Here is a 17,733-nt window from a genome sequence, read left to right as displayed (position 1 = left end):
GTTACCGAGTGAACACCAGCGGTGGTGATACCGCAGCATTGCTGTCCGAGCAGAACGAGCTCGGGGAAGGCTGAGCCTATAACACTGTTAGGTGTTAGAGGGAAAACCCCCACCTAAACTCAGGCTGATAAATGAGACCTCTGTGAAGTCTCCCAGGCACCAGCTTATGTTGCTAATAGTTATCTGGGGTAGCACAAGAGGCATGTAAAACCCTCAGTATTGCCTTCTGTATACGGTGTCATCTGTCATCTGGGGTTGGGGTGGTTCTCCTCCTCTTTTTTTCTCTGTGTTTTGCCTCTTGATGGTTTTAATAGTTAGTGTTTGGTATGACAGCCCATCACCTGGCTGAGTCATCCGGAGCCTTTTCTTTCCTCTCTTTACCTTTCAAGGTGGACTCTTAATTTGCATCGTCCAGAGGCACCATTTTCAAAAGAAACACCTCTTCCCTTTCAGCTCCTTTAGCCAGAGGTTTCAGCAGGTTTGGGAAACAGCTTCTCAGCTCTTTGTAATTTAAAGCCCCTTTTGCCTCCCTGAGAGGTGGGGGTGGTTTCAGGTGGGTGTGGGTTTTTTCCATGTGTAGGATAAGTTGTGTATTTGTTGCGATGCTACATCGTGCAAACTCCAATATCCTGGCAGTATTGACCCCATTTATTTCTTTTATCACCCTGTTTAATGTAGCAGGAATAGAGTCTGGAGCAGGGAAGTGTATGCAGCAGCACGATCATGTATTGTTTGAAAGCAATTGTCTTCCATTTCCAAGGTTCCTCTTTGAAATGTAATTGTCTGCGAACATAACTGAGGAACAGGATCACAGGGGTGATTGCTAAAGCACAGGCTCGTGCTTTTACTCCTTGATACATCCGTGGAGTCTTTTTACACGACCTCAGCCAGCTAAATATCGTGGGTGAGAGATGTTTGCCCCAGTTGCGATAGGCGTGTTGTCACCGAATGCGGAAACAACTCGTCGTAGTGCCAAAACAAGGAACGTTGTGTCCCGTGTGTAATGCGGCAACAACAGAATTACAATTGCCTCGTGTAAAGTGCCTGGTAATGAAGGCAGATAATGGAATTCTTTGCAAAAGCAGATGCTAACTGGCTCCCCAACGCTAGGCAGAGGACTGAAAAGTGATACCAGCTGGAGGGGAGAAAAAACCAGCTGAAAAAGGCATTAAAAAGAAGACGCCTTAGATGCACGTTTGTTTAAGCAGTAAATACTTGTTTAAAATAATCTTGTGAGATTCTTATTAAGAGGCAAACTGAGAATACGATTACAATGTGATAGGAAGTCAGCTAGATGCCCGAAGGATATTTGTATGCAGATCGGATGAGTAATGCAAGGACACCGCTGGGAATAGGGCGTTATCATTTACACCGTGAGGCTGGCTGGCCAGGACAGCCCTTGGAAGCAGTTAATTGCAGGAGGTGGGGCTTGGAGAGCCAGAACCTTCTGTTGTTCAGTGAGGAGACAGCGTGCTTGCTCGGGGAGGCTTGGTTTTAAAAGCACGGGTGTCTCTGCTTGTCTCTACATGCATGAACATGGACATGCACGTTGTCTCCGGCAGCACTCGATAAGGATGCCCTCCTGCCGGGCTGGAACCGGCGCTCGGCACGTAGCATCTTCCTTGTTTCCTCTGTAATCTCCCACTGTTTTACCACTCCGGTCACCTCAGCCATTTCAAATCCGGGCTTCGTCAATCAATATGGTAATTTAATGCAGGGCTTAGTCCACACAGAGGTTTCCTTCTGTTGTCTGTTTTTTTCCAAAGGCATGCAGCAGGGAAAACCCTTTTTAAAAATATTTTTTTTTAAAAAGCAAGCTCTTAAGAAATAAAGCACCTCTGGAGTTGGTCTTGGGTTTTTCCCAGATAATTTTTTCTCTCCCCAAAGAATTGTTCCTTACTGGCACAGCTGGAGTGCTGGGTGGGTATCAGCTCACCAGGTTTCCAGTCCTGGCCCAAAAACTTTAGTGGGGCTCTGCCTCATCCCAGGCAGTTGTGCTAACTACTAATTTTTGGAGGACTAAAGCTGACTTTTAATTGGAGCCCAGCACGGAACAGGACTGTGTGTGATTCTGAACAGCTGTGGTTTTTCTCATGGGAGAGAAAACCTTACTGCTGACACAGTCTCCAAAGGTGCTTCTCGGAGCCAGAGGCCAGAGCTGCATCTCCGTGTTATGGAGCTGCTCCTGCATCAGGCTCCTCCCACTGGGGAGTTTGGCTCAAGGAGTTTTACTGACAAACGAGTTTTGAGGCAGTCTCTGAAGATGTGCAGCTTCCTCCGTGCGGGTGGCTTCTCCTCGCTTTTTCCTTCAGTTCTTTCCTGTGCATCTGACTGCTAAAAACCTGCTTTAGGCGTGTGTTTCGCCCCAGGAAGCGAGAGTGGGATGTGCTGGAGGGAACCATGGCAGAACAACTACCAGGCAACTGCATCCCCAGACCACCAGTTCTTCACCTGACCCACAAAATCACTAAGAAACCACTTTTCTGCTGATGACCTCTTTGTCTCATTGTGGTGGCCTCCAGATGTCTCAGTGCTTTTCAGGCCTGGACTTTGCTTAATGAGAAAAGATGGGTAAACCTCAGCAGTGGGAACAAACCACAGGTGGCTGTGGTGTGTTCGCATCTACTGACCTTCCAGAAGTGCTGTTGTTGAGACCATTCCTCAGGTGCTGATTTTCAGCAGGAGGTATCCTGCATGCTAAGCAGGAAAACAACACTGCCTGAATTCAAGTAGCCATTCACACATCTAATTACGTTTTGCCCCCATTAGTTAAGAAATATATTAAAGGATTGTGCAGCTACCACATTAAACAGTAACCCACGTTATATGAAATTTCGGTGTATCACTGATAATCACAAGTGAGGTTTCTAATTTTTTGATGATATTCTGATTTTGTGCAGACCTCTGGAAGGCTTTTTACAGCTTTCCAGGGACAACACCGCACCCTTAATATATATCCCTGGGATTTGAGACTCAGGCTCCAAACCACCAGGGATTTTGAGTGCGGCAGAAAAACGCCAGCCCGTAACTACAGCGATGGGAGAGCTGGCTCTTGTCCCGGGTCACTCTGAGTATAGGCAGTTCTCTTGGGTGCATCTGAGGTTGGAGACAAGAACACTCTCCCTGTCCCAGCAGACTCTGCCAAAGCATGCGGAGCTGCTGCAGCTGGAAGAAATTCCTTGGGAAGGATCCTGCCGGGGTGGCCTCAAGTTTGGCTAAATCACCCTGGCAGCCTGCAGTGAAAGGAACGCCTCCGCCTCATCGTCTGTCTTCTCAGCAGTTTTTATTCACTTTGAGTTGCTTCGCTCTCACCTTCCCTGGCTCTTTCCCCTCTTCCCTGTTGTCATGGGAACATTCACTACGGTGGTTAAATCATACTATTAAAATACGCTTCCCTGGTAGAATGGCAGTCACTAATATTGATCGAGCTACTGCTGCTGACTCAGGGATATGGCTGAACATATAATATCTCTTATTTCTCCTCTTGATGCATAATGCAGCAGTTTCTTTCACCTTGGGCTCTGTTCTAAAGGTGACATCCAGGCACAGCAAAATATTTGGACTTGCTTTTTGCTAACTACATGGCCCAGCTGAAGTGCTGGATGCAGGTGGTGTTTTGGAGCTGAATTTAAAATCTGCAAAGGACAATCAGACGAGGCGGGGGGGGGGGGGGAAATAAATTACCCTTGTTGCAATTGACCCTTGCAAGCAATAGTTATAGATGCTGTTATGCCAGCAGTGGGAAGATATTCAGATTAAACTGTCAGCATCCGCAGACGTGCAGCGTGCTCCAAATAACTTTGCAAGTGTATTGAGCTCTGTCACAGACCCGCCTGAAATGGAGATGAAAGACAAATAACTACCTTAATATCGAGCGCGGCTGCGTTTAAAAACGCAATCAATCATCTACATTGTCGCTGACATCTGCTTTGAGTAATCATCCGCACGGTAGCACATCATGCTAAGCAGAGCGTGGTAAGCCTGTCCCTGAGTCACCAGAAAGAGCCAGAAGTAACAGGTTCTACCTGGAGATGTGAGCTTGCAGTACGCCTGCAGCGTAAGCGTTTCGGTTCCCCGCGGTGGTTAATTAAGTGGCCCTCGCTTTACGAGCGTTTCCTGAGATGGAGAGCTTTTGTAAGGTAAGATTGAGCCGCCCTGGGAATCACCTTTTTTACCCTCCTTCCAAAATGTATTTGGTTTTGAATCAGGCTGTTGTACAAATAATTAAAATAGCATGGATTTGGTGTGAATGGTGTTTGCTGTGTGAGTGATACAGGCCCAGAAATACGGTATTTTGGAGTCTGTGTGAGTGATACAGGCCCAGAAATACGGTATTTTGGAGTCTGTGCTGGAAAGACCTCTGTTACCAAAGGGCACGCGCTGAGAAGCCATCAATCTCTAGTTTATTTGTACGTGGTCTTCAACTCATTAAGTTCTTTAATATGATAACTCCTTTTATTTTTGATCTTTTCAGAAAAAATCAGGCAAAGATATGCAGACCTTGCCGGAGAGTTGCACATTATTGAGCTTGAGAAGGATAAAAATGGGCTCGGACTGAGTCTCGCTGGCAACAAGGACCGGTCTCGTATGAGCATCTTCGTAGTTGGTATCAATCCAGATGGACCTGCGGGACGAGATGGGAGGATGCACATTGGCGATGAACTTCTAGAGGTGAGTGTTTCCTTTAGTTACTAAGCAGGGCCTATTGAAGAGAGGGAGAGGCATATGTGAAGCTATCATTGGAACCGTAAATAAAGCCTGCAAGTGGAATTAGGTGGCTGAGGCAAGGAGCTGTGCTGATTTATGCCAACTGAAACCTTGGCCTTTGGCAGGTAAACGAGTTTTCAGTGAAACAAAAATCATTGGCCTGTGAAAACTAATGTCTTGTTGGTGAAGTCTGTGCTCTCAGCATGTTCACAAGCCACGCTTGGGGAGGGACTGTTGAAAGGCAGGAAGGGGACAGTAAATCTGCCCTTGTAGTGCATATGTGGTTTCACAGGGAAATTCACACCTTACGTTAAGGAAAATGAAACCCCCCTCAAAGTTCCCATATGTGTTTTTACAGATGATAGGGATATTCCCCATCCTGAAAATAAATGTGATCTGTTTTGATCTCTTGCAACTTAAAATACTTCCCTTCTTTATCTGTTTCTGGCCCAAGTTCACCCACCAGGCAAGAGAGCTCGTTCATGAGTGAAGTGTTTTGTCTTCACATTTTCTCCTATCTCCTTGCTTCACCTTCAGATTGAAAATGCAGATTTCCTACACTTCCATCTGATTTTGGGCTGTTGCAAAATGACACTTTGCTGCAGCATCTGCAGTGGTTCCCCACGTCATGATGGCTGTAGCGGTTTAAAAATACCAGCCATCCCTGGGGATCTTTCCTTTAGACAGAAGAGCAGGTAGATGCTGACCTACTGCTCTCTGTGGGTGGTGATTTTTTGATCTTTCAGCAACTCCCCAAGAACCTCCTATTTTCTCACGTTTCTTGACTTGAGAAAGAGCAATTTGACTGCCTGGGGTTACCTTGGGAGTACTCAGAATTGTCTAAGCATTTGTCATTGTCTAACAGTTCCATAATTACGGGTTTTCAATACACACAGTACAAGACAGACTTGTTTTGCTATAAAACTAACACCATCTGAAGTTTATTATTTTCATTTTAAGTGTGATAAATGGCATGAAGGTCTATACCACACTGTTGTGGAGTAAGAAAATTACTTTCTTCTTCAATTTTATGTTCTTTCTCTCTCTGGCACCAAATTCTAATGGTAAAAAAAATTCAGATTGTTGAATTTTGGGTGCATACCAGTTCAAAGGACTCACAGTCCTGTTTTCCAGTAAGCTCCTGGCAGACAAAGGGGGGTAGAACCTTTCGTATCAATATTTCCCCACAAAGAAGGATCCGCTGACTGTAGCTTGTGAGTTATTCCTTGCAGTGTTTGTTTGATCTGATGTTAAGTATTGCTAGCAGTACTTGAAAGATGCACCATCTGTGATTAATCACATATATCTTGAGGCTTGGGATTTGCATGAGCCGCCTTACAAGTAGCATTTTCCGAAGTGGTGGTGCTGCCCTACTTTCTCTCCCTGTCAAGTTGGAGATAAAATGGTGTTTTTCTTTGGTGGAAGGAAAGAGACGTTCACCATCTCAAAAATGCCAAGCTTCAAATAAACTGAAGTTCAAAGAGACTTTAGGAACCACCTTTGCAATCAAATTAAAGGTGTGTCACCAGTGGGCAGAAGCGCAATTGCATACGTGAAGGGAGATGGTGATCTCATTCTGGTCCCTGGTGAGTATGTATCTGGTGTCAAAACATCCTCTATTACGAAGGAATGGGTAGTGCATTAGTCATGTGTGCATGTCTCATGTTTACACCAGTGGTCAGTCATTCACAGCTTGGGGTTTTTTGTCTTTTAAAGGCATTTTGGTGTCACATGAATAGCACTGGAATGGAACTAATGGGCATTTACACTGGCAGGCTCGATAACTGTTTCAGTAGCCATTAGGATTCTTCATAGCCAAGAAGTGCACGGGTCACTGCAATAGGAATATCACAGAAAGGTTGGCCCTGGAAGGGACCTCCAGAGGTCATCTGGTCCAGCCCCCTTTGCTTAAGCAGGGCCACCTCAAGCCAGTTGCCAGCACTGTGTCCAGATGGTTTTTGAATATCTCCCGTACAAATTTGTGCTACTTCCATGTCAGCGATACATATGCCAGGGTGATCAGCTGGCTGTACTATCAGTGTCTTTTACAGCAAAATAAGTTAAAAGAGCACTAACAGCAAATTCCAGAAGGGAGGAAATAACAGAATGCAGATTGTGTGGTTTTCTCCAGTTAAAGACAGTGAGTATGGTTGTCGATTGAAGAAGTGTTTCATTTCTCCCATGGTCTCCATCCTTCATTCAGAGACCTGGATGGACAATCTTTACTGAAAAAGCAACTTCTCTTCCTTGGGGAGAAGTATTAAATTGCTCTACCTGCAGACTGAGCTGCTGGCCATTGCCCATTGGTCAGGTATTTATTTATTCCATAGAAAAACAACCACATACCCATGTGAGGTCATTTCCCCTGGTATTCTCATCTGTTCCTCAGTAAATAGTCCACCCTCAATCCTCATCTAACCACAAGTTTTTAATATATATTTGCATTTGCATCTTTGACTGCACATCAGTTTTGAATACTAGAGTGAATCAGCATGAGAAGGGATTCACATCTTAGGAAGCTACTCATAGTTCTGTGTTGTCCTGGGCGGTCCCAGTGAATCCTGTTGGCTCCATTAAAACACCGGATGCTACTTCAGTGTGTGCAGGTTATTCCCTGTGCCTGTTGGTGGGGGTAAGGTTAATGGGATGGGGAGATGGATAGATGATAGGTAGATAGATGATAGATCATAGAATCATAGATTGTATTGGTTTGGAAGGGACCTTTAAAAGTTATCTAGTCCAACCCCGAGATAGATATTACCTCTTCATTTTTCTTTTGAACTGGAATTTGATTGGGCTCAGTTGAAGGATGTGGGATGCTGCCAGACTGCCTCAGCACCTTATTCATAAAAATCTCCTAGCACTGAATTACTGCTGAAGTATCATCTCACTTTCAGCTTCTGCAAACAACTGTACTGTTTTGGGGGCATGATCCTGGCTTGTTTTCAAAGTTAATCCAGCCTATACATTGAGCGAAATGCAGGTCACATACAAAAAATGGTAGGTAATCATTTTTTTAATACATCTTCTGATGTATTTTGGATGGGTGTATTGCTGGAGAAAATAGCTTTTTGAAGGAGAAGGTCCTTTCATCCTACTTTCATGAGTGGAGGAAAATTACTTGGGTCCGAATTTGGTCCCTGTACAAAAGAATGTATTTTTTTACGTGACATGAGTTCTGCTTTTCTGTTCTTTTTCCAAGCAAAGGAACCATCTGTGGTGCTCCTGCCTTGTGCTCTTGCTGTTTTAGTGCAGGTGTCTGCACTGCTTCGTATCTTATTAGTTTGGGCTTAGTCCTGCGGCTGATTGTGCCCAGCATGGCCCGCAGTGCGTTCACATGGTGCTGTACCTGTGCTGTTAAGCCCCGCTGCTCGTGAGCTCTGCATGGGTCTGTCCTTTTGGGAGGTTTTATTCACACTGAATAATCAACCCTGTTATTATTATGATTATTATTATCATCTCTCCATAAGAGAGTTGACTGTGTTCTATTAATAAACCGAGCTGTACAGAGCCCTGTTACGCTAAATTACTGGTGGTGGCGTTTTCTGCCATCGTCCTGTCCCAGCTTGTCTTGCTGAAAATGGGGTAGGAGGTGGAAGGAAATAGCTCCTTTGGATGTTTTGCTCTAGGAGGCCACAGCACTCCTTGAAAGAGCAAAAGCTAGGCTTTGTATTCAAGGGTCAGTCTACAAGTGTCCCTTCTGGACTGCTGTGTGAGGGGCTTTTTTTACATTATTACTCCTTTTTTTTAATGCCATTTCAGACATGTCTCAAAGCTAGAGGGCTTTTGTGCTAAAGGTCTTTCTATTCTGATTTTCTTTCCCACATCTCAGATAAATATGTTCTGCTACAATAATAGATGCAACAGTATTTTGCCCGAGTTATGGAACTACCCATCCAACTTCATGATGTCACTGGCTTCAGAATGTGGGGAACTGTCATTTCATTCAGAGCTTGCTTGCTGTGGGGTTGTTTCAGGTTTTTTCCTGTTTCAAGGCAGTTGGTTTGGATTAGGCAAGTGGCACTATCCTTCAGTAATACTTAATTATTGAATTATCAATATAATATTATATAAATGTGTAAAGGGTGAGAGTCAGGAGGACAGAGCCAGGCTCTTCTCAGAGATGGCAGTGACAGGACAAGGGGCAGTGGGTGCAAGCTGGAGCAGAGGACGTTCCATGGGAATGTCAGGAGGAAATTTGTCACTGTGAGGGTGATGGAGCCCTGGGACAGGCTGCCCAGAGAGGCTGGGGAGTCTCCTTCTCTGGAGACATTCAAACCTGCCTGGATGTGTTCCTGTGGGATTTAGTCTGGATGATCCTGCTCTGGCAGGGGGGTTGGACTAGATGAGCTTTTGAGATCCCTTCCACCTCCCAACACCCTGAGATTCTGTGATTCAAGAGGGACAGTAACTTGAACATAGAGAGCTGGGGCTTTGCATGAGAAGAGTTGCAACTCCAGTAGTTATATATTTAAATTCCTATTTAAATGTAATAGCCAGAACTTCTGTTCTTGCTCTCAGGTTCATTTACTGAAGGTATCGTTGAGTATAGCATCCTTTTGGTCTTTCTGTGGGAGGATACAAATTGCTTTTTTTCATGTACTTCATGTTTGAACCTTTGCTGGGAAAATCACATTTTAACTAATTCCTTTTTCTTTCCAGTGTTTTCCTCTTGCTTTATTACTTGGTGGTTTGGTGTGTTGAAGGTTTCAGTCTGTGTAAGTTGACTGATCCAAAAGTTTGTGAAACTTTTCCAGTTGTTTCAGAGAGTCTGGTTGTATCTCCAAATGCTCTAATTCCTGTGGTTAGAAGGAGCCTAATGCATCGGTACAAAGAAATAATTATTATAGACCCCTATGCCAATTCTTTTACTAGCTTTGGGCTATCATTTAACTTGATTTTTCATAAAAATCAGATGATACTAATTTTATGGATTTCCATTACTGCCACATAGTAAAAACAGTGCTCATTTTTCTTTCTTTCTTTTTTTTAATATCCATATCTAATGTTTCTCTTCTGCAAATTAAAGTTTGAGAAGCAAACAAGCCTTTAAATTCTTTTCTCCCAATTTAAGAGTTTGGATTTCAGTGAGTTTGTACTTTCTCCTACTTTAGTGTATGAAACTGTAAAACAAACCTGTAAAACAAAACAATGGTACCATTGGGATATAGGATAATATCTGCAGTAAAGCAGTGTAGGGTTATATTAAAGATTGAATTGCTTGACCTGACCTCATACCTGTAGCATGTTTTTATCTTTCTTCCTTCTCTCCTGCCATTCCAAGATGTTATGTGAAGAGATGTTTAAAGAAGAGCCAAGGTTGATTTCAATCAGTTTATCTCTCCTGCTTAGTCAAAGCTTTGTTTTTCTTTCCTAATCTGGAAGGAAAAAATTAAAGCAGAGATTTATAGGTTTTGACTCCCAGAGTACTCTGGTTAATCTGATGTGTTACTTTATTTCATTTGAAAGATTATAAATGGTGTTGCTTGTGAAATCCTAGAGGTTCTCCTTTTTTTGTTTTATTTAAGTAGGCTTTTGTGCTTTGCTCATCACTCTGGTATCTGAAGCTAGTGGAAGGTTCACTTACACTGCAAAAGAAGTAACCTCTTTTTTAAAGGGAAAAAAAAAAGAAGAAAAATTAATACTGGCTGTAATAACTACGTGGGACAGTCCAAAACCTTGTGGAGATATATTACTTTGATTATCCTTTCATTTTGGTGTAATTAAATAATTATAACTTACAGACCCAGCTCACAGCTAATTAAATTTGGGTCTATTTGATACATCCAGTGAATAGGATTAATTTAGTCAGAGTCAAGACTATAAATTTTAATCTAAGAAGTCTGCTGTTTAGAAAAATTGATGGTAATTTAACTAAATCCAAACAATTTGTAAAGCACACCGTATTCCTGGTGAATAATTCATTTTTGAACTTCGAGAAATAAAGCCAACAAACTTGCTGAAAGCTCAAAGTCCAGCTCAAAGCCAGAATGCAAGTGAGCATTCATTTTTGCCACTGGCCTTTTGGATTTACCTTGGATTAACAAAACGTGGTTTGGGCTGCTGCTTCTTGCCTGCAGCCAGGCAGGTTGCAGACCTGTATTAAACTCCTACCACTGTTGATGTGATCCCATTTCCTTGGTGCTGATCGTTGCAGGCTCTTGTAGACCTTTCTTGGTTCTCTTTGTGCAGTAAGCAGCTTGGTAGGTGAATGGTTTGTACATCAATCTTCATGAATAATCAAGTGTTAAGGGGTTTATCCCTCACCTTATATTGTCCTTATTTAACTGATGAACTTGTGTTTTATTTTGAGCTGTTGAAAATAAGATGGGAATAGTGTGAGGCTGCCAATAAGACCAACCAGCCTGTTTGCCACGAGGCTGCAAGACTTGGCCAGTTATTTCTTGTCTGAATGGAAAAAAAAAACCCCTATCTTCTAAGAACACAAACCCCAAATCCAATGCATTTTCAGTGACAAGAAGTCCTTCTGTAATTACTAGTAAATTGTTCCTGGGCTCCATTATCAGTATTGTTTTAAGCAGCATTGGTGTATCAAACAGGAATGTAAATATTATGTTGGAAATGAGGAGTGGGAGGGGAAAACTGCCGTGTGGAGCCGGAGCTGGCTGCTCACGCTGGGGGGTGTATGAGCACTCCAGCTCCAGAGTCCTGTGTTAATCTGATCAAGATGTTTGGAGTGAGGATTTTGACACGAGTTAACCAGCAGATTATTCTGCACGCTCAGAAGCCTCCAGTGCTTGTTTCATGGCAAGACCCAGGATGAGCCAAACCATGAACCTGAATTAACATCATGCCTCCAAATTCCATTAATTTCAATTTATTTGGGGTTTTTTTCTTCATCTTTACAGTTTTTCCTTTGTTTTTGGACAAAACACAAGATGCTAAATTAACCTTTGAATTAGTTTCCACGGTTGTATTTACAGATACTCTGGTGTAGGTAAATCATTGATCGTTGTCATCTTCATGCTTATTCCAGTCTGAATTGTCAAAGCTGATGGAAGACAGCTCTGCTAGTCCTGGTCCCTGCTGTCAGGGGAGGATGCTTTCCTTCACCTCCTTGCTGAGAGTTTGCTTCAGTTCAGTCTTCAATCTGAAAATCATCAGGGTACAACTATGAAACTGCTCAAGGGTTTTGTTATTCTTGACATAGTGAGGTTTTTCCCATCATAGACAGCTCTGCTGTTGCTTTCCTTAGATTTATTGTCATATTTCCATCTACCTTACATTCTGTGTATGATCTTTGTGGCTGTAGTTTGTGCAGTGCCTGGGCTGAAAGTCAAGCATCCTCCTGGGGTACCTCTGGGGTGGGATGCATCGACACAGGGGAAAGCCTTAGAAACACAGGGCAATTTCCTCAAACTGGGAAAAGGCTTCTAGTTCCTGCAGAAAGAGAACTCCTGAAGCACACAGACTATTAAAGCCCAACTGTATTTCCTCCTTAAATGGTCTTCTCTCTCTCCCCATGGTTGTCGGTTCTGTTTCCTTCAGCGTGGCTGAGGAGTCAGCGCTGCCTTAGCAGCAAGTTTTTCCTAAACTAGCAGTTGCCATAGGTAAGTTAAAATGAAGTTAAATCCTAACTTTTCAAAAGGAATGGTAAGAAAGCTGACCAGAAGTATTTAAAGCATTGCAGCTGAGCTGCAGGCTGCACCCCATCTTCCTCCAGTTGCTGGTTGAGGAAGGGGCAGCAGCCTGGGTCAGTCCAAGGCCAAGCTAAGTTGTGCCCATCTCCTCCCCTGTGCTTATTGTAGCATGGCTTTCTGCAGCACAGCTCTGCCTGGAAGAGGCTCTCAGTGCCTCAGCTCTGGTGTTTCTGTCTCTAAACCACTGTACAGGTATATCTGTCAGTGCAGCGTTGGTGTTCCTGTCTGAAAGAACCTCAAAAGTTATGTGATGTATTTTGCAGGCATTTTCTTTGAGTCTTGTCTCTTTATCCCACAGTAAATTTGGAAGTCTTGGTGGTGTAAATTAAAGCAATGCATGCTTCTCCACTCACACACAAATCTCCCTCTTCTTTGGACAGATAAACAATCAGATACTATATGGGCGAAGTCATCAGAACGCCTCTGCAATCATTAAGACTGCCCCATCAAAGGTCAAGCTCGTTTTCATACGGTAAGCACAGCTCTCATGGACACACTTTGTGCTATGGCCTGATCTGTTGCACAGTTACATACCTAACCTGTTTGAAAATGCTGACCTTAGTCCTCTCTAGAAGGGAACAAAGCCTTTTCCTTGGCTACTCAGAACAGTCAAAGAATTCTCTTTAATAATGGTTGTTTTTAAAATGATTCCTGTTTTTAAAACGATCCCTGGTTGTTTTAAAAACATCCCTGGTTTAGGGATGTCAGGTGGAGGCTCAAGCTAGTCCCTCTTGGGCTTGAGAGCACCTAGCAAAGACCTGCTGCTCCCACGATGTAAAGCACTTCAGCTTCTTGGTTGTGCTAGCACAGACACGGGGTGGGCAGCTTGCTGCAGCCAGACAGCCAGAGGGGAGGGAGCATGGTGCAGAGGCTCAGGGCTGGAGAGGGACCTGCTCTAAGAGGGGCCGGCAAGTGGGGCTGGGTGGGTGTGTGGAGGGTAGTTTGGTGTGGGTATCACAAGAGGGTTTAGAAAGAGAGCTGGAGCTTGTTTGTACAGAGGAGAATCTGGCTTGGGCAAGGAGTGTTGGGGTGGCTTCTGCAGCAGGGAATGTGCCCAAACATCCTTTCAGCTGCCTAAGAAATTAATGTGGGCATCTGTGCTTTTACTCCAAGCATGACAACGTTTCCTCTTGGTACATGAATTAAGGACACTGCTGTGCATTCACTCTGTAGTTCAGGAGGTGTTACTCTTGTGACCCTGGGCAGGAGATCTGCAAAGAAGTCTTGCAAACCTTACAAGGAGTGGCTGAAGGAGCTGGGGGTCTTCAGCCTGGAGGAGGCTGAGGGGAGACCTTCTCACTGCCTGAAGTTACCTGAAAGGAGGGTGCAGAGAGGTGGGCAATGGTCTCTTCAGCCAGGGGACAGGAGATGGGACAAGAGGAAATGGTGTCAAGCTGCGCCAGGGCAGGGTCAGATCAGACATTAGGAAAAAATTCTTCACAAATAGGGTTATCAGGCATTGGAACAGGCTGTCTGGGGAGTCACCAGCCCAGCTAGATGAGGTGCTCTGGGATATGGTTTAGTAGAGGATGGGTATGGTTGGACTCAAGGGTCTTTTCCAACCTTGTGTTTCTGTGAAGCTTTCTCTTTCTCAGGACAAATATGTGCTTTAATGTATTGGGTTTTCATCAATGCATCTATTCCAGTTGGGACTTTCACCAGCCACTTATCCCCATGCAAGTCAGAATGCAGTCTTCCCTCCAACACATACATCATACTCGATGCTGTTTAATATTCTTTGCTCACACACAGCTTACCTGTGAACAATGTAATAATCTGTGGGTGAATGCATATAAATGTGTACATTTACTGGCATGGCTCTGTCTGGTACAGCATACACAGAAATGATGGAAGAGCAGCATTAGCACAGTGAGGAATGAGTTGCTATACTTGGCAGCGCAGAGGATCCGGAGGAGATTAATGATCTCGCCTGCAGCTCCCGTGTTACTTTCCCCAGCTATTGAAAATTAAACGTCATGTACAACAACTCACTCACCATTACTTAATTGCATGTGGAAAATGTGTCTGGTTGGAAGCTCCAGAGGCAGAACTATGGCTTATGAAACCAAAACCCAGGGCTGGGTTTAGCACGGAGAGTGGGGGCTTCTTACAGCCTGTCCTGCTGCACCGCAGCTGGCTGCAGAGCGAGTGCTTCGCAGAGCTACAATGAAAAAAAGGGGAGATTTAGGTTGGGTATTAGGAAAAAGTTCTTCACTCTGAGGGTGGTGGGTCACTGGCACAGGTTGCCCAGAGGTGGTGGAGGCCCAATCCCTGGAGATATTCAAGGTCAGGCTTGATGGGGCTCTGAGTGGCCTGATCTAGTGAAGATGTCCCTGCTTACTGCAGGGAGTTGGACTAGATGACCTCTAAAGGTCCTTTCCAACCTAATGCATTATGTGATTCTAAGAAAGAGCAGCAACAGGCACCCTTAATCTCCATCCACCTCTCACACGTGCAGTAGCTTCCCAGCTGGGAACAAAGTGCTGAGTGCAGCAGCCTCAGCTCTCCTGGCAACTTTGCTGCTCCACTGATTTCAGATGTGTTCCTGGGGGCTCTAATGATGCAGAAAGAGCAGGGTACCATTACATTTGTTATGCTTTGAAAACGAGGTGGAGCCAGTTGCAGGAAGGCCGCTTTCCTCCTCCCCAGCACTCTTACCTGTGTGACTTCTTTCAAAGGCAGAAGGTGCCTCACGTAATGTGGCCAAAACATGTCCTGGAGCACATTATCAGAAGAGACCTCAGCTCGCTGTAGCAAAATACCACGTACTGCAGGACTTATGAGAGAAATAGATTTGGTCTTCATGTGGATGAAGATATTGATGTTCAGGTGCCACCATTGAAGGGCCTGAGTAGGTTGTAGCTGTCCAGAAACGGGTCATTCTGCAGCCTAAAATCTTCCTATGTGCCTGGCTGAGCTCACCTAGGATGTAAAAGCAAAACTGGTGGGACTCTTGAGGTGTTACTGAAAGTGCCCTCTTTGGTATTTTGAGGTCTTATTTCCCTCAGACAAAGGATGCTCAGTGATAAGCACACTGCTTTTCACTTTGAAGCAGGAAGCAGTATCAAGGTTTTCCTATTTCTGGTGCTCTGGTTCATGTGCAGGGCAGGGGGATGTTTCCATAAACTCTGGAATCACGAAAGAAGCCCAGAAATTCCTGGGCAGAGAAACCCCTTTCTGTGGAAGCTGCAGTATCTGGCATTAAAGAACTTAGATTTGGTTGCACCAATTTTTTTTTAATTTTCTTTTTTTTAAGGAAAAAATAAAGACTTGGGGGTGTCCTCAGCCTTTTTGGCTTCTTACTAAAATGCCAGCTTGCCCCCTGCACTATAACAATCTGTTCAGGCTTTCTCTTTGTACCCAGGTAGCGTCACAATTCCACTCCCACCCTTTCCTGACATTTCTGCTGATGAGACGTAGTGCCTGTAAGTGTCATGACAATCACAGACATCCCCTTCCATTTGAAGGCTTTTCACTCTCATTTGTAAGCATCCTTTCCTCAATTAGGTTGACGATGATTATTTAAAACAGTTGATTTTGGCCAGATTCCAAACTATAGGTCTTAACGCAGCGCTGTTTCCCAGCGGTCTCGTTAATTACATGAGCTTGTAATAGCATCTAAAAGATTTGCAGTTACAGTGTCACTTTACTTGTTGGAGGTGGGGTTTTTGTAGCTTTGTAGCCTTATTTGAAGGCGTTTAACCTGCTCACCCACTTTTACAAACAAACAAACCAACCAGTTGCCTGAGCACTACAAGGTTTTCCTGAGATGAAATGACTGGGTCCGAGTGCTTCCTTTGATTAGTGTCCAGTGGAGCTTTATCTGACCTCAAAGTCTTACAGCTGCTGCTGTAACTTCCAAGCTACCACAGCAAGTACCAGGTCAGCTTTTTGATTTCTGAATATCAGAAGTTAAATAATAATTCAACCACAGCTTGGCAAGGCGCAGAAGGAAGCGCTGGCGGAAGTCAGGGTACGAAGAGGTCTTAGCTGCCTTTGCAGAGCCCTGCTCCGAGCCTCCAACAAGGGGAATTAGTCAGGTAGTAATAGAGACAGGGACTTGTTTTGTGTAGGAGTCTGTGCCCTAGTTCCCAAAATAGAACCAGGGTTTGTATCCGCTGCGGTTTTTGTTCGTGCGTTGCAAGTCCACCCTTTTAAGATGCCTAATAAAACAATGTAATTAGATTTTGCATCTGTAGTAGGAAATCCAGTTTACATCAAAATGCCCTTTTACAGTGAGAATTTTATGATTCAGCAAATTCATTTGTTTTTTTCCATGCTCAATTAACTGCCTTTATCTGTTTTGGTGCTGCAGTGCTGGTATAATAAGCAGATCAGATATGGTCTGAATGCTTCAACCAAAGTGAGTGCCCCTGATTTCAGACCATCCTCCTGTTGTGCTCCATTCTGGGATTCATTCTTCAGAGCACCTTTAGTCCTTGAAAGAAAACTGTCTTGTGGCATGATGAAACATGATAAATGCTTTAAGACCAACATAGGGTAGGATGTTGCTTAGTTAAATACCATCTGTTAGCCGTCCAGCCCTCCTCCCACACTGCAGTCGCTCATTCCGTTATCACAGCTTCCTCATGATGGGATTGTAGCTGCTCATTGAGATCCACAAATCTCTGTCACCTAACCCCTCCCCTGGTTTCCAGGTGTAATTGTAGAGACAGATCTCTTGTTATTGATGGTGACGTGCAAAGGAGAAAGATCTTTATAGTCTGAGAGCAGTGGCTGGGCCAGACAGTTCTCGGTGCTGCTTAACACTCGCCCTTGCTGTGACTTTGCCTTCACTCTTTCAGGCCCTCTGTAAGTAACATCGTATGTTGGACGCCAGAGCCTAAAATACTGTCATGCTTTAGAAATAATTTTTTGCTTTAAGTTTGTTCTAAATTACATAATTGGTCATTTTGAAATAGCAGAAACTCTTGTTTTTCCTTGCTTTGATTGTTTAGGTTCTTTTATGTGGGAAAGCTTTAAAAATAAGCCCTTGCCAGGCACCGTGTGTGCAAGTTTGAACTTTTTCCTGTTTTCTTCAAAGCTGTTTCCTCCTTGCTGTCATACACGTGTGGGAACAAGTGCACGGCTGAGGAAGTTTAGTAATTTGGGCTCTTTCAAACCTTTGATGACCTGAGCTGCAGTTTATAGGAACATTAGTTGTTCGTTTATAATATCTGTATTCATTTGGCTCTCACACAGTTAGGGGTGGATGGAGGGGAAGTGGAGAACAAGACGGTTCTTGCTGTTAGTAGGAGAGATTTTTCAAGGAGATGCATGATACAAGTCTTGCCTTGACCCAGGTGAAGGAAAAGCCCAGCGTGTCTTTCCAGCGTGCAGCTTTCCTGCAGCTCCTCTTTTCCAA

At 44.1% G+C, this 17,733-nt stretch overlaps 1 protein-coding gene across 1 annotated transcript in view; it reads left to right on the top strand.

Moving 5' to 3' along the window:
* Positions 1-17,733, top strand: part of PATJ (PATJ crumbs cell polarity complex component) — a gene marked incomplete at its 5' end in the record, with an annotated part of 148,039 nt that overhangs the window by 82,441 nt on the left and 47,865 nt on the right. Inside the window, 2 exons of the mRNA XM_084265931.1 lie at positions 4,475-4,671; positions 12,749-12,840. Of these exons, the coding sequence (XP_084122057.1) occupies positions 4,475-4,671; positions 12,749-12,840 (289 nt within the window). The remainder of the gene's footprint in view (positions 1-4,474; positions 4,672-12,748; positions 12,841-17,733) is intronic.

Source organism: Gallinula chloropus, assembly GCF_964237585.1.
Source record: "Gallinula chloropus genome assembly, chromosome: 6".
Lineage (NCBI taxonomy): Eukaryota > Metazoa > Chordata > Aves > Gruiformes > Rallidae > Gallinula > Gallinula chloropus.
The sequence above is the reverse complement of the archived record's forward strand: the minus strand, read 5'-3'. Positions and strand labels throughout refer to the sequence as shown.